At 37.5% G+C, this 15,812-nt stretch overlaps 1 protein-coding gene across 3 annotated transcripts in view; it reads right to left on the reverse strand.

Annotated features, from left to right (window-relative positions):
• Positions 1-591: 591 nt before the first annotated feature.
• Positions 592-15,812, reverse strand: part of LOC127416044 (centrosomal protein of 85 kDa-like) — a 102,713-nt gene continuing 87,492 nt past the window's right edge. For 2 of the 3 annotated variants that reach the window (XM_051655150.1, XM_051655149.1), the window contains exons 9-13: positions 15,114-15,231; positions 13,768-13,818; positions 13,416-13,523; positions 5,636-5,816; positions 592-2,749 (exon numbers count right to left, since the gene is read on the reverse strand). In XM_051655150.1, coding sequence (XP_051511110.1) covers positions 2,586-2,749; positions 5,636-5,816; positions 13,416-13,523; positions 13,768-13,818; positions 15,114-15,231 — 622 coding nt within the window. In that variant the 3' untranslated portion in view covers positions 592-2,585. Of the gene's footprint in view, positions 2,750-5,635; positions 5,817-13,415; positions 13,524-13,737; positions 13,819-15,113; positions 15,232-15,812 lie in introns of those variants that run through there. The other variant, XM_051655151.1, reaches the window with a different exon arrangement.

Genomic DNA, 15,812 nt, shown 5'->3' on the forward strand with positions numbered 1-15,812 from the left:
ACTGTGTAAAGCGCTTTGAGTGTAGTGTCAGAAAAGCGATATATAAATGTAACATACGTTCATTCATACACGCACATCAACTATCAGAATGGGGGAAAATGTGATCTCAGTGATTTAGATTGTGGCATGATTGTTGGTGCCAGATGGGCTGGTTTGAGTATTTTTGTAACTGCTGATCTCCTGGGATTTTCACGCACAACAGTCTCTAGAGTGTATAGAGAATGGTGCGAAAAACAAAAAATATCCAGCGAGCGGCAGTTCTGTGGACAAAAACGGCTTGTTAATGACAGGCCATGACAATGATCATGCCATGGTCTAAATCACTGAGATCACATTTTTTTTCCCCCATTCTGATGGTTGATGTGAAAATTAACTGAAGCTCCTGACCTGTATCTGCTTGATTTTATACATTACACTGCTGCCACACGATTGGCTGATTAAATAATCGCATGAATAAGTAGATGTACGGGAGTACATTTTACCTAATACGTTTATATAAATTAAAATAATCTTGATGCTGTAAAAAGTAGACAACCTAGTAGCTGATTTTTTTTTTTTCATGTCTGAACTCAAAAACATTAAACAACTCGATATAGAAAAATACTTTATTTGACATTTGTAAAAAAAACAAAAAAACATATTACAAAATGGAAAAATAGGTCAAACTTTTGAGAAAATTGTACATAAATAGAACTTTGGCATTTGTAAAATCTAGCTGGAAAACTAAAAGCTTAAAATCGAATAGACCAATGACAAATTCAAACATACAGTAAAGCCAGCCAGTGGCTTTCAGTCCACAGTGAGTCGTCATGTCAATCAATGCTTTTGCAGCTCAAACACTACACAATTCAGCATGCTATCAGATAACACACTATAATGTAATGCACAATGAAGAGCACTACATACATTCTCTGTCAGGTTATTAGCATCTCTATGCCTGAGAATAAATATGCATTGCTTGTGGATATGGCTTAGCTCGCCTGCACCTTTATGAAATTTTAAATATTGTTATCTGCCGATTGTGGGGAAAACAACCTTCAACAAACATTTCATAATGTAGTTCTACTGCATAGATTCATAAAGGCACAGAATAACAATATTACATATCTGCAGAAATGTGTACTAAATGCTGGTTAACTTGCGGTTGCATAGTGCAGTATACATTAATGAATTTACTTTATTCCCTCCTAAATTCCTTAACACCCCCACCCCAAAAAAAAAACGTATGTACATGCACAAGATATTATGAGCATATTGACAGAACTCCCTTTTGAAATTCAAAACATGCTAAATATACTTTATATACAATTACAGATGAGATATATTTACAAGCAGAATATAGACATTTGTACATTTCAAACGTTCGTCACCTTATACTCATGCAAAGATTGACATGACCACATCTCTGGACTTTGGAAAAAGTCTGCTTCAAGCCAAAATGACAGTGACACTTAAGACCACACAGCACAGAGTTAAAATCCCTTCTGAAACACAAAGCTCAATAAATGAAACATTTAATCCTTAAAATACCTGAGCAAACAAGTTTTGCATTGGTTTCTTACATATCCTTAATTGTAATATGGAATATATTTATTATCTGGAGTATATAAAATCTCATGAGTGTGTTTAAGCGTGTTCAGGAGGTCACAGAAGCTTAACATCTGCAGAACATTCGGTTTCCTGTCTAACTTTGGAACTCAATGTGTGCAACTTGTTCCGAACTGAACTGTGCCGCAGCATTTCTCAACAACTAAAAAAAGAACCTCATAATTTACTCTAATTAAAAATAATTAAATGGTGTCCTGAATAGATTAACCTGGATTCCTCTGCTGTCACTATTATTATTATTATTATTATTATTAAACATTTAGTCTAGTTTTATGGAAGCCCAAATTTTTAATCTCATCCTAAACAAACAAAAAAATACAAACCACACAAACGAAACACTTCAGGCACACAAAATTATATATAAAACCTGACATTAATGAAGGGTGTTTGAGATGGGAGACCCTTTTTTCCTTGTCAACTTTCCGATACCAAGGGTCCACTTGGGAACGTCGACCTGCGACCTGTACCTGCTGTGAAGCGAATGGGCTAGGTTTTTTGGGTAAAAATGACTTTCATTCGACTTCATGAAGTTCAGAGGTACACAGAAGTTCATAAAAATCAGGAACATCACAAGGCACTTTAGAAAACACCAGCTGTCCCACTTTCCCTCGAAGATGACTCTTCCCACTGATCTGACCTCAGACAAGAACAGTGTGAGGAACTTGCCACTGAACACAAGGATGACTAGCGAGGTCTCAATAAATATGTTAAAAGACACACACAATATTAAAATTCCTTAATTCAATGTTCCAAAGGAAAAACAAAACGGAATTGTTGCAAAGACGTCCTTGTAAACTGGATTCACAGCTTGGTCCAACCTGTAGTAGTCAAAAAGACCTCTAATTGTCAAGTTCTTTTTCATTTAAGTTGGCTTTATTATTTCCTTTTACAATATGTGAAGGCCATCTGTCCTCAAATCCTGACAAGGTGGAAGTGGAAGCCCCTGGAGATACATGGACAGGCCTTCTCGTCAGGCCTCATTGTGTCACACAGCTGTCACCCATGTCCTGTGCGTAACGGTCTGAGATGACCGTACGCAAGTCGTCAATGTCTTTCCGTAACTGGCACACCTCCACAAGCTTGGCCCGCAAGCCGTCCTCCATCAGTGGCTTCTCATTTTCCTCTGCTGAGCAGCTCATAGCTGGAAAAAGGAGATCAAAGATGAGATTCATGAATGAAAAAGACAAGACTCCTTTTGTCTACTACAGCTGTAAACCATTTTAAATAGGCTCGTTCACCCAAAAATGCAGTCTTATTTACCCACACTCCTGATGTTCTACAATGTGAGGCTGAGTAAATAATGCAGAAATTTTCATTTTTGGGTGAACTTTTCCTTTAAAACCCTGCCTAACTTTACCAGGAAAAAGACAACTAAAATAAAATTATGGCATGGTCTATTCTTCAGAAGCCTCCGTCACATTTCTTGTTCAGTGGTGCATGTGTATGAACCATTTCTTTTAGTGTTTTCTTTTTCTTTCATCTTACCAAACTTGTTTGATCTCAAGAGGCTGGAGTTAAGTGCACGAGCTCTAATATACAGAAAGAAAGAAAGATGGGGCCAGACTGGTCTACTCTAGTGTCATTTAGTGCTCTTACAGAGGAAAACAAAGACAAACCAAATTAGTTGCAGACAAACCAAATTATCAGAAATGTGAAAGGATGATAAGTATGCAATTATATGCATCCATAAAAACACCAGAGCATTTAGAGCCTTTTAAACACTAAAGATTTAAACACTTAGAAATTAAGTATTTTGGCATATTTGTAATAAACTAGATTTGCATTTCCAACGGACACAACACCGCTTGCAAGGTAGCAAAAGAAAAGTGATAAGATTTTAAGTAAACATTTTTGCCTTTGGTTCTTTGTAAAAAAAATAAATAAATAAAAAAAATAAAATGGCACTTTGCTGGTGTCATGATGGTGTTGCTCCATTGGGATTGTTACATTGATGTTAATAGTTAAATAGGTGCCAGAAGACCAGTTGCAATTCGATACAAATATTGCAGTGTTTGCAAGTACTACAATGACATCATTGCAATCAGTTAAGCGGCTTCCACATGACTTGTGTCGAGCATCAAGCAATGCTTTGCCCTCCACAGGGCAAGCGCTGCAGAAAGCACCAACGAAGGGCACATTTACGAGTTTGCAAGGCAAGAAAGTGGGAGTAAACACTGAAAAACATGTTTGAACATAGAGAGAAAAAAAAAACACTTTTTTGGAACATTCATTCTAGGGCTGTGCGACAGGATGATGTAAATCGACCATATCTGACAAATATCCAGATGCCGATATCGGCGCTCATTGAAACGATTGACAATACCGAGAAATGACAAAACCATGGAGCTGGGAAGCCGCAAAATATTTTAAATAGTTGCACAGGGTATAAAATTAGCACCCGCCAAATGTGGGTATTTTTAATGAGCAGTGGCGGGTAATTTTTCTCACTTCCCTACATCTGTTTTGAAGAACAGATGACAGAAAAGCTGTTCACGTGTCTGATTCACTGTTTGGAGGTGTGCAGCAGGAGCATGTCTCGTGGAACAAGTGCATGCATAGAGTTCTGACTTTTTTTTTTTTTTTTTTTTTTATTATTATTTATTTATTTTTTATTCTGTTTCAGTCATCTGAAAACAATTTGCAAGAATGGTGTCATTTATGAGAATTCTTCGAATGACCTCAGAACATCTCAGGAGGTGCTCGGAGTTTAGTTCGCTTTATTTCTACAGAGCAGTTTGCACTTAACATGCCATGTGAACGCAACCGTGAACTATCAAGTCAAAGCCTTATTTTCTCATTAAAAAATGTTGTTTATAATGTCTTTGATCCATAATTACCATATTTTTATTTCGTTAATGTCATTTATCTTTCATAACACTGTACATTTGAATATCTTCAACGAAAATGAACGATAGTGTCATTTATACAGTGGTATTGTTGATTTAATAACAGCTGCATTTAAATGCACGAGCGCATTAACTTGTCGCAGGTGATGGGAGTCATAAGTGTCCCGATGTTCAGTGAATGAACACCTTTGCCAGTGCAAGAATTTATGTTCACGATATACTGATTCACGACATAGGGAGCTAGACAGCTAACTGAGACACACCCTGTCTTGATATGCAAATTGCCCGGTAATAATTGGCTCCGAAAGGTCAGCGACAATGGGGTCAGAGTTGATGTTTGAAATTTTAGCATCACGTTAAAATGCCTGATGGATGCGCAATGCTGACACTTTACTCCAAAAACCTCAATGTATTCAGCAATGCTGATGCATCATCTGGAGGCCCCTTTACGTTTTGAATGCTGTAATAATGTAAGTCAATGGGCAAATTCAAACTTCAATCTTAAATTTCTAGTATAAAGTTAGTTTAAAAACAAAAATAGACAGCACATGTAAGGCTGAAATAATCTACAAAAAATTTGAAGCATTTGTGGCTTAATGTTGATCACCACAAAAAAAAAAAAATTCAACTCATCCCTCCTTTTGTTAAAAAAAAAAAAGCAAAAATCGAGGTTACAGTTAGACACTTACAATGGAAGTGAATGGAGGTCCAAATTTTAGAGGATGTAAACAGAAATGTGAAGCTTTTAATTTGATAAAAGCACTTACATTTATTCTTCAGTTAAAACGTATTATTTGAGCTGTTTAAATGGTAACGTTTACATGGTAATTTTTACATTTAGTAACTTTACACAGAAAAGGTTAGTAAGTGATTTTATCACACTAGAATCATGTTTACACACATAGTTTGTCTTGTGGCTATACTTTTGAAACCGTGAGTATTTTAACATTTAAACGAGTCAATTTATTTATTTAGTAATCAATATAATGCCACAAATGCTGTCAATTGAGCTTAACTTGTATTGAACCCAGAACATTTCTTTAAGCAGCTTGGACTAAATTGTTAAAAAAGAGAATGAAAATAAAATGTTTAAAAATAATAAATATATTACAGTGTATCGAAAAAAAGGAGCCTGTTACAAATGCTTATTGGAGTTACATATGTAATGTACGAGTATTTACATTTGATGCCGAGGAGCAGGGCCAGGTTGGGCTCTTTGCCTTGAGCTCTCTGGGTGAGAACACTGCACAGGCCCTTCAGATCCAGCAGACACAAGGACATCTCCTTTAACAAGGGCCCAGCCTCCTTCAGACATGACCCAGGGGTCATATTCAATGTATCCTCATCTGTCCTTCTTTGGTTCTGTGAACAAAATAAAAAATATGCAACTATGAAGCTTTACTGTTCCCCTTCTGTGAGATATATCACACAGTGAATTAGCACAGAGCATTTAAACTGAAAGTTTTCAGAGTTTATTTTTAAATTATGGGTGTACTATATTGTTTGTACATTGTCACAATTGCCTCAGTAAAAATGAAAGGATCATTATTTTAACCTTCAAATGCTAGTTGTTTTTTTTTTCTTGTTTTTTTCATCAGTGCTTTTTGTGCTGAGACTGTAACATCTGCTGATGATTAAAGTTCACCCAAAACTGAAAATTCTGTCATTTATTCACCCTCATGTCATTTTAAACCTGCTTGACTTTCTTTCAAGGAACACAAAAAGACAATTTTTTAGAAAAACACACCATTAAACCATCATAAAATTAGTCGATATGACTCATGCACTATATATATATATATATTTTTTTTTTTTTTTTTTTCCTTATTTTCTCCCCAATTTGGAATGCCCAATTCCCAGAGCGCTCTAAGTCCTCGTGGTGGCGTAATGACTCTCCTCAATCCGGGTGGCAGAGAACGAATCTCAGCTGTCTCCGCATCTGAGACTCTGAGACCGTTAACCTGCGCATCTCATCACGTGGCTTGTTGAGCGCATTACCGCGGAGACATGGCACATGTGGAGTCTCTCTGCTGGAATCTACAATCAATGTGCTGCCCTGGGAATCACACGCCTACCATGGTATGTCCACAGAGGACATTTGAATCGGCTTGTGTCGGCTGTCTCCTCTGATGATTCCCGCATACTAGTGATGTGGTCCCCCTGCACGGGACGTGGATAATCGGGGTGTTAATCCTGATAATCTCCATATGCTGAAGAATTCTACTCCTATTTCTACCATGGACTCGGAGCCTACTACCATTAAGATGGCCCTAGTAAATGCAAGGTTGCTATCGAATAAATCCTTTGTTCTAAATTATTTTTTTATGTCGCATTCTTTAGACTTTTTATCTGTGACGGAGACTTGGCTCAGCCCTGGTGTCTTCATTGCTCTCTGAGAACTTTCTCCCCTGGACTGTGTGTTCTTCAGTTCTCCAAGGACATCTGGACATGGAGGTGGCATTGCCAGGTGTAAAATTCTGCCAACAGACATGTTCTTGAGTTTTGAGGTACAATTATTAAAGATCGACATAATGGGTCCTGTGCTATGTGCTTTGGTGCACAGACCTCCAGAATCTAACAAGGACTTCTTCCGGCAATTTTCTGATTTTCTCTCTGATGTAGTATCTCCTAGTGATAGACTGCTGATTCTCGGTGATTTTAACATTCACCTTTGTTGTTCATCCAAACCTCTGGTGAAGGATTTTTTATGCCTTTTAGAATCCTTTAATTTTTTACAATCTGTCTCTGGTCCAACTCATAACTTGGGGTTTGTCTTATGGTTTTTCTGTAACCAATCTAAAGATTTCTGATGTTGGTATTTCTGACCACTATTCAATTGTATTTGATTCTGTCGGTTCAGGTCCTACACCCACTATCTCGCAGTCCTCATATTACTCTAGGGGCATTCATTCCTCTACTGCTAGTCAATTTATAGACTATTACCAGGCCCATTTCTCAGACTCTCTATTCTCTGGTCTGGATACTGAGGAGCTGGTTGAAGCTTTTAATAAATCATGTTCTTCTGCCTTAGATTTTGTTGCTCCCATTAAGGCCAGGAGAGTTGAGGGTAAAGGTGCCATCCAGCCTTGGTTAAATGACTACATTCGCACTCTCAGACAAGAGTGCAGAAAGGCTGAGTGGAAGTGGAAGAAAGACAAACTCCAGGTTTTATATGACATTTTAAGGACTTGCTTAAATAACTACCAAAAATCAGTGAAAATGGCCAAATCAAATTTCCTCTCTAAATTAATCTCAGAGAATCCAAATAGGCCCAAAGTGCTGTTTAAGACCACTGACTCTGTGTTACACCCGGCTTCTGTTGCCTGTCCTGATGTGTCCACTGAAACCTGTGAAAAGTTTCTTACATTTTTCACTCAGAAAGTCCAAGAAACTAAGGCCTCTATTCAGCCTGCAAAATTCTATTCACCACTGGTATTCCAGCCACTCAGCTCTCTAACTTGCTTTCAACCAGTCTCTTCAGCCCACCTTGTTGATTTAGTTTCTAAGATGAAATGTTCAAGTTGTTAAATGGATATACTGCCTGCTTCAAAGACATCTTTGAAACTATGAGCTCTGATGTGACTGCAATTATTAACAACTCTCTAGCAAATGGGGTAGTCCCAGCTAGTTTTAAACATGCAATTGTGCAGCCTCTGCTTAAAAAAATGCACCTCGATCCCACTGTATATACCAATTACAGGCCTATCTCCAAGTTGCCATTCATCTCAAAGCTTTTGGAGAAAGCTGTTTATTTACAATTATACTCGTACTTGAATTCTTTTAATATCTTTGATAAGTACCAGTCTGGTTTTAGAACCTTATAGTACTGAATCTACTCTTCTGTAGGTCACTAATGACATTTTGCTCTCACTTGACTCAGGATCAAGTGCTGTTTTGATTTTATTGGATCTGAGTGCAGCATTTGACACGATTGATCACAAAATACGTTTAAACCCTTTGGAGTGTATGGTGGGTATTCAGGGTCTGGCTCTGCAGTGGTTTGCCTCCTATCTGAGAGAGAGGAATTTCTCCGTATATATAGGTAATTTTCCCTCTACAAAAGCCCCACTATCTTGCGGTGTGCCCCAGGGTTCTATTCTGGGACCATTATTGTTCACTCTCTATATGCTTCTCCTGTGCTCCATTTTTCAAAAATATAATGTCTCCTAACGCTGTTATGCAGACAACTCACAATTTTATTTACCAGTTAGGCCTGATAGCAGCTGCTCTGCTGATTCTCTACTTATGTATTTTGAGGAAATTATAGGCTGGATAGCGAATAATTGTTTGCAATTAAATAAAAGCAAAACTGAAGTATTGATTTTAGGCTCTGCCAGGACTTCATCTGTCACTGAAGCCGTTAGGTCTGCTCTCCTCCAATATACATATGCATGTCAAAAATCTTGGGGGCATTTTTGACAAATCATTACTGTTTGACAAACAGATTAGTGCCATTACTAAGGGAAGTTTCTTTCAATTGAGTTCTATTTCTAAATTAAAGCATTTTCTTTCTGGTGAAGACCTTGAAACTGTGATCCATGCTCTTATTACTTCATGGCTGGATTATTGTAACTCTCTGTATGCTGGTCTGCCTCAGTCAGCTTTATCTCGTTGACAGATGGTAAAAAATGCAGCAGATCAATTTTTAACTGGGACTAAAAAAAGGGGTCACACACATTTTGTATTGGCTGCTCTTCATTGGCTTCCTGTCATGGCTAGAATTGATTTTAAAATTATTATCTATGTGTACAAGGCGCTGTCTGGTCTTGCTCCTCAATATATTACTGACCTTCTGCACCCATATTTGCCTCCTAGAATGCTTAGATCTTGTAAGCAACTTCTGTTATCTGTTCCCCGCTGTCATTATAAGTCTAAGGGAGACCGAGCCTTCTCTGTTGTCACCCCCAAACTCTGGAACAGTCTCCCTTCACACGTAAGGTCTGCCCCATCTTTAACCATTTTTTAAATCTTCTCTTAAAAATCTTTACTCTTTATCTTTTGATACGATTTAACGTCAAGGTTACATGTTGTTTATTGGTGTTTAGTTTCTGTTTGTTTTTATATTGTTTGATTATTTTTATATATTTGTGTACTCTATTACACTTTTGTATCTAACTGTACAACACTTTGGTTCAACTTTTGTTGTTTTTAAATGTGCTTTATAAATAAAGTTGACTTGACTTAGAAAACGAAGACGGTTTTCTTTTTTGGGTGAACTATTAATTTAAAAACCGTGTGTGTGTGGCCTGATACAGATTACCAGCAATTCATCATATTCATGCTGTTTCTGATCTCAGAGCATATTTAAATGAGTGCTACAAGAACTGAAATTTGAAGCAGCTGTTTGTGAAAATTGCCCGAATTACTGAACAGTGAGAGGCGGAATTAGTAGCACTTACACAGCAGGGATAAAGCATAACCAGAGGAAAAAGCGTGCAATGGACTATTGGGAACTGTGGGCTAAAATCAGCTGTAGGCTGCCGCATGTCAAAAAAGAACACTTGCTAATTCACTCACGTCTAACCAGAGGAGAAAATTCAGTGCGTAGTACATTATGACAGACTTAAAAGTGAATTAATGTGGACTGCACCATAAAGGATGCAGATATTATTTACTACACATATGGCCATTATGAAAGTAAAAAAGACTGCATACAAGATCCTGCTTTGCAAGTCCTTTTTAGATTGCTAAAATCTAGTTACTTGCCATTTAGAAGACCTTTTCAACTAGAATGACTCAGAGCACCATAGGGTTTAGAACAGTAAAGGCATATCAAAGAGATAGTTCACCTAAAAATGAAAATTCTGTCATTATTTACACACCATCATGGTGTTCCAAGCACATACAGTATGTATTGTTACATATTCTGATTTGGTTAAATTACAAGTCACAAGCTGGCAATATGATTATGATATGATTTGATGGGATGGGATTTTAACTTATTTGGATATATTTATAATATATGAATGATGTCGATTTTGCTTGCATATGAAAATAAAACTCTCAGCTAATGCTGTAAATTACACAAGGATCCTTCTTACTTGGTAGACTACGAAAATATAAATTTTAAAACTTAACAACAGGCCACAATTATGTAGTTCAGCTGCAATTTATGTAACAGATGTAATGATCAACAACCAAAACGGAAGTAAACTTTGAACTAAAAGTAAAAGATAAATTAAAGGGTTTTAAAAAATCGATATCAGGATTGTTCAATTGAAGATTGCGATTAACTGGAAAATCGCTAGCTATTAATTGTAAATAAGCCTAAGTGTGTCATTTTTGCACTACTACTGGCACAAATGGTAGACGAAAGTGTTTGGAAACAGTAAGGCCTGTTATTTAATTCTGTTTGGTGCCACTATTTGTGCAGAAATGACACACTTTGATTTACCCTCCAGGATTTACGACTTAAAAATGTCGACCTGGGATTGTGCATTGTGAGTGAACTAAAATGCTATCCACTGATTAAAGTTTAAGACTTTTTAAGACCTTTTCAAGACTTGAACAAATAAAATTAATGCCGTATCCCCATAACAAAACAAACCAACACACTCTCAAAATAAATCATGTATCACAGACTCTTACTTAAACAGGCATCCTTACAATTGCTTATCAGTAAAACAGTGCAGGATACATGCAAGTTTATAATACTCAAGACATGTTTTCCACATATATATCACATTAAAATTGGTTTATGTACCATTATATAAATAAATACAAATTAGAAGTCAACCAATATTGGATTTTTGATACGATAATGTGTTGAAAGGCAATTAATCTGCCAACAGTTTTTAAAATTGTTGGCCTGTATTAAATGTTCTTAGTCTTTCCTTCCTGTTGGAGATGGCCAGACAGAGGCTACAAGAGTCCGAATTGAACTGAATTGCAGATGCAGTTTATCGTGCAAATCAAATATAAATAACCAAAACAAAAAAAAGATTTTATTCATAGCGCTGAACTTTTCACTTTAAAGGCTGAAATAGACAGGGGACTCTTATTTTGAAATGTATGCGCTTTACTGCTTCCAGCTGCTCATTCAAACAGATAACAGAAATGTGCACTCCTACAATAATCTACAACATATTACAATATATATTCATTAAAAGTAAACACTGTCATATTTCATCACCACGACATCATCATTAACAGATGATCATTAGTGATCACTTGTCATAAATTTCCGATTTGGCCGAATGATTGTGAACTGCTCTGCAACAGCTGGAAACACTCACGAGCCCTGTGTGCTTGGAGAAAATACAACAGTGCCATGTTTTCATTCTGAAGGACGCAGCGCATGCACTTATTTAATTAAATCGTATTCTTTTGAAGATTGATAATCACATTAAGTCATATCATGTTTCCTGTCTTTCCGCCCCCAAATTTAAGACCTTTTTAAATGATAATTAAGACTTTTGTTGTATTATTTAAGATCTTTAAGACTTTTTCTATTTTGGGGAACTGAATTTAAGACATTTTAAGACTTTTCAAGGATCCGCGAGAACCCTGTAACCCATATCTGTGTGGAATATTGAAACTTGGCATATTAAAACAAACCTGTTAAACTTCACACAATACAATTTTGGCCACAATTTTGCCAACTGAGACAAATTTCAGTGATCGTAAAAGATTTCTCTTGTCATAGTGCAAAATTGCCGGTCTTTGATCGCTTATTGTGACATGTTCACAGACGGCCGATTATTTGCCTTTGCTGTGAATCTTAGACACTGACAAAGTTCTGGCAGTCGAAAGTTTGCGTCGCTGTTGTGCAATGTGACTGTTCCTATGATGACCCGATGAGATAAAACATTCAATCAATGCTGTCAATCGGGGTGATTAAGAAAAAAGTTTTGGGTATATTGTGTATCATACAGTCGGACATAGTGCCGCACAGTGTGCTATGACTTTTACCCAAGATCTCAGTTGGATTGTATCATACAGTCAATTGTGAACAACTGTAAAAATCATACAGTGTGCGCCAGGCTTTAGAATATGTGTGTGGGTCTATGCATATTCGCTCATGTGTCTGCGTATGGAGACAGTGTTAAAAAGAGGAAGAACATCCTTGCTATTAACTGGCTCATGTGTCCCTGTCACAGCTGTATAATGTATGGCGGCGCTGTGCGGCTCCACTGGTGTCACGGTGAAACGTGTGTGGTTCAGCGTGGCTTCATCACGCATGACTGCGGCTCTGTGAAAATTCCTGCTCTATCTCACCTTGAGACGGTGCAGTGAAAAATGACGTTCTGAATTCTAATGGCGCGCTGAAGGCCCGAAGTGTTATTCATGACTCGAATGCTATAAAAGCAGGGAGGAGAAATGAGGGAGAATTTAATGGTGCAAAAATGAGCCTTCAATCAAGCTTCTAACTTCCACCAGCGGGCTCATCCATATCATTTAGAGTGAAAAGTTTTAAGGGCACTTCAGAGTCCCCTTTTAAGCAGAGAGTTCACTGAGATCACTATGCTCGCTGATAGCGTCATTTGTTTGCATGCTTCATTTGCGTTGTTTCAGCACCCAAGTCCACACCCCTCAAGGTTGTGCTTAGCGTTGGCGTAGAGGGGGTTCGTGCACTTAACGTTGGGCTTAGCGGTCTTGTGACGTAGTGGCGTTTTCATTTTTATTAAATCGTACTTGTCATTATTACCTGTTATTATCTTTTTCTAAAATAAAAATATTTGGGGGGTCCTGGCTCCCCCAGCTTCGCTGTTGTTCGAATGCATTTAAACGGATGAACATTTACACTATCGACCACTTTCGAATGTAGTTGAAGCAAACAAATCTTAAAACATTTTTCAAGTCTTTAGCATCATCATCTTTCGAACATTTCACCCAAAACACATCTTAATACCAGGTGTAAACGGGGGCCAAGACACATTTTAATTTCGCACTGAAATACCCCCACACAAATGTGCCACAACTGTTTCTTGAATTCAGCCCAGTGGGTTTGGAGTGCTTTACCTGCTGAAGGGTTGTGGAGAGGGTCTCCAGTTCTTCCTCGCGTTCCAAGAGCTGTTTGCGGAGCTCCTGAGTGATCCCCCTCTCCCTCTGCAACCTCTTTTCCAGGGCCTGTGAGGAGGAAGAATGACACAGCGTTTAGTTCTTGAAGCGTGTCCAGTCGCATCTTAAGTATCCCCCCGCTTGCCTGCTTTGATTACCCAATTCATTAGAAGCATCATCATGCAATACACCATCCCATTACCTCTCCATCCTCAAAGAAAATGAGCAATGAGACAGAGGAAACCATAACAGTTTAAATCAGGACAATTAACCTAAAACTTACACAACGAAAGGTAGAAAACTACACTCTTACCGACAGCTCCAGAGAGAGTTTGTCAATTTGCTTCTTTTGATTTTCAATCAGCTGAAAAAAAAAAAAAAAAAAAAAAAAATCAGAAATAATCATACCAAATAGCTTTGCTTGAAACTGTGTACGTTTGTGTCTGAGCTGTTTTCACATTTTCTGTATCACAGAACCTAGTGAGTTGACTAACTAGAAAGCATATTTAAGTATTATAGGCGTTCTGAGATGCTATTCTTAGAGTGGTTATTTGATTTACCGTAGACTTTTGTCAGTTCGCACCAGTCTGGCCATTTTCTTTTGACCTCTCTCATCAACAAGGCATTTTCATCCGCAGAACTGCCGCTCACTGGCTGTTTTTTGTTTTAGGCACCATTTGGAGTAAATTCTAGAGACTGTTGTGTGTGAATATCCCAGAAGATCAGCAGTTACAGAAATACTCAAACCAGCCCATCTGGCACCAACAATCATCCATGCGATTATCTTATCAGCCAATCGTGTGGCAGCAGTGCAGTGTATAAAATCATGCAGATACAGGTCAGGAGCTTCAGTTTATATTCACATCAACCATCAGAATGGGGGAAAAAGTTAACTCAGTGATTTGCGCCGTGGCATGATTGTTGGTGCCAGACGGGTTGGTTTGAGTATTTCTGTAACTGCTGATCTCCTGGGATTTTCACGCACAACAGTCTCTAGAATTTACTCCAAATGGTGCCTAAAACAAAAAAACATCCAGTGAGCGGCAGTTCTGTGGACGGAAATGCCTTGTTGATGAGAGAGGTCAACAGAGAATGGCCAGACTGGTTTGAACTGACAAAGTCTACGGTAACTCAGATAACCGCTCTGTACAATTGTGGTGAGAAGTATAGCATCTCAGAATGCTAATCTGAGATGCGGGTTGGTGCTGTTTTGGTGGCACGAGGGGGACCTACACAATATTAGGCAGGTGGCTTTAATGTTTTGGCTGATCGGTGTATGCTAGTATGCTAAGTTTACAAAACTAACTTTTAACAAAAAATTACATTCAAATTTACATTCTTTCCCTTCTGGGAAACAGATGAAAGATATTGATGACTCATCTTGCACCAAATCTTTGTCCAATTAAACTCTACAGAATTTTTTTACCTTCTTACCCCTATTAACACCTGTCTCTGACTAAAAATAGCAAGTGGAAAATCGTGGTTCACAGCATGATTCATGGTTTTACTTTAAAAAACAAAAAAGGGACAAGCTCTTTGAAATGCCCCATCCCAACTTCCTGTTTTAATATGAAATACGTCAACACAGGAAAGAAAACTGTGCTCGCAAAGTGATTTCATGGGGTCTTAAGGTGTACAGTGAGGGATGTGGATCTGTACCATGCTGTTTTGGCTCTGTTGTTCTAGTAAGTGAGTGTTTTCTTTCTCCAGCTGCTTCAGGTCCAGCATGGGCAGCCGTACGCCATCCTCCAAACACTTCTCCACTTTCTCTTGCAGGCTACGCACAAGCACATGTTTTGCAGTACTCTGTGAATCGTTGTTTACTGTATCTCACGCACACATCTTCAATATTTCATCCTCAATTTCTAAATATATTCACAGAAACATTAACAAGAAAACAGCGATTGTGATTAATGTATAAAGATTACAATGTTTTATATATTGTAGGCAAACCAGTGTTTTTTCTCTATTAATGAAATATTTCTGATTAGAACTGCATATCTAACTATTTATTGTGGACCCTCCTTAAACTAGATACATTTACTGAAGCAAAATTTCCTAAGATATTAAGTCTTTTTTTTTTTCAGAGAATACAACTCAAATTAAGTTTATTTTTTAGATAACACTTCACAATAAAGGTTGTATTCGTTAACATTAGTAAATGCATTAGATATCATGAACTAACAATGGACAAAATATTTTTACAACATGTATTATGTATTAATCTTATTTCATGTTCATTTTCAGTTCATGTTAATTCATAATACCTTAACTAATGTTAACAAACAACTTTAAAAATGTATTGGTATATGTTGAAAATAACAAACTAAGATTAAGAAGTGTTGAAAAAGTATTGTT

This window comes from Myxocyprinus asiaticus, chromosome 25 (genome assembly GCF_019703515.2).
Source record: "Myxocyprinus asiaticus isolate MX2 ecotype Aquarium Trade chromosome 25, UBuf_Myxa_2, whole genome shotgun sequence".
Taxonomy (NCBI): Eukaryota; Metazoa; Chordata; class Actinopteri; order Cypriniformes; family Catostomidae; genus Myxocyprinus; species Myxocyprinus asiaticus.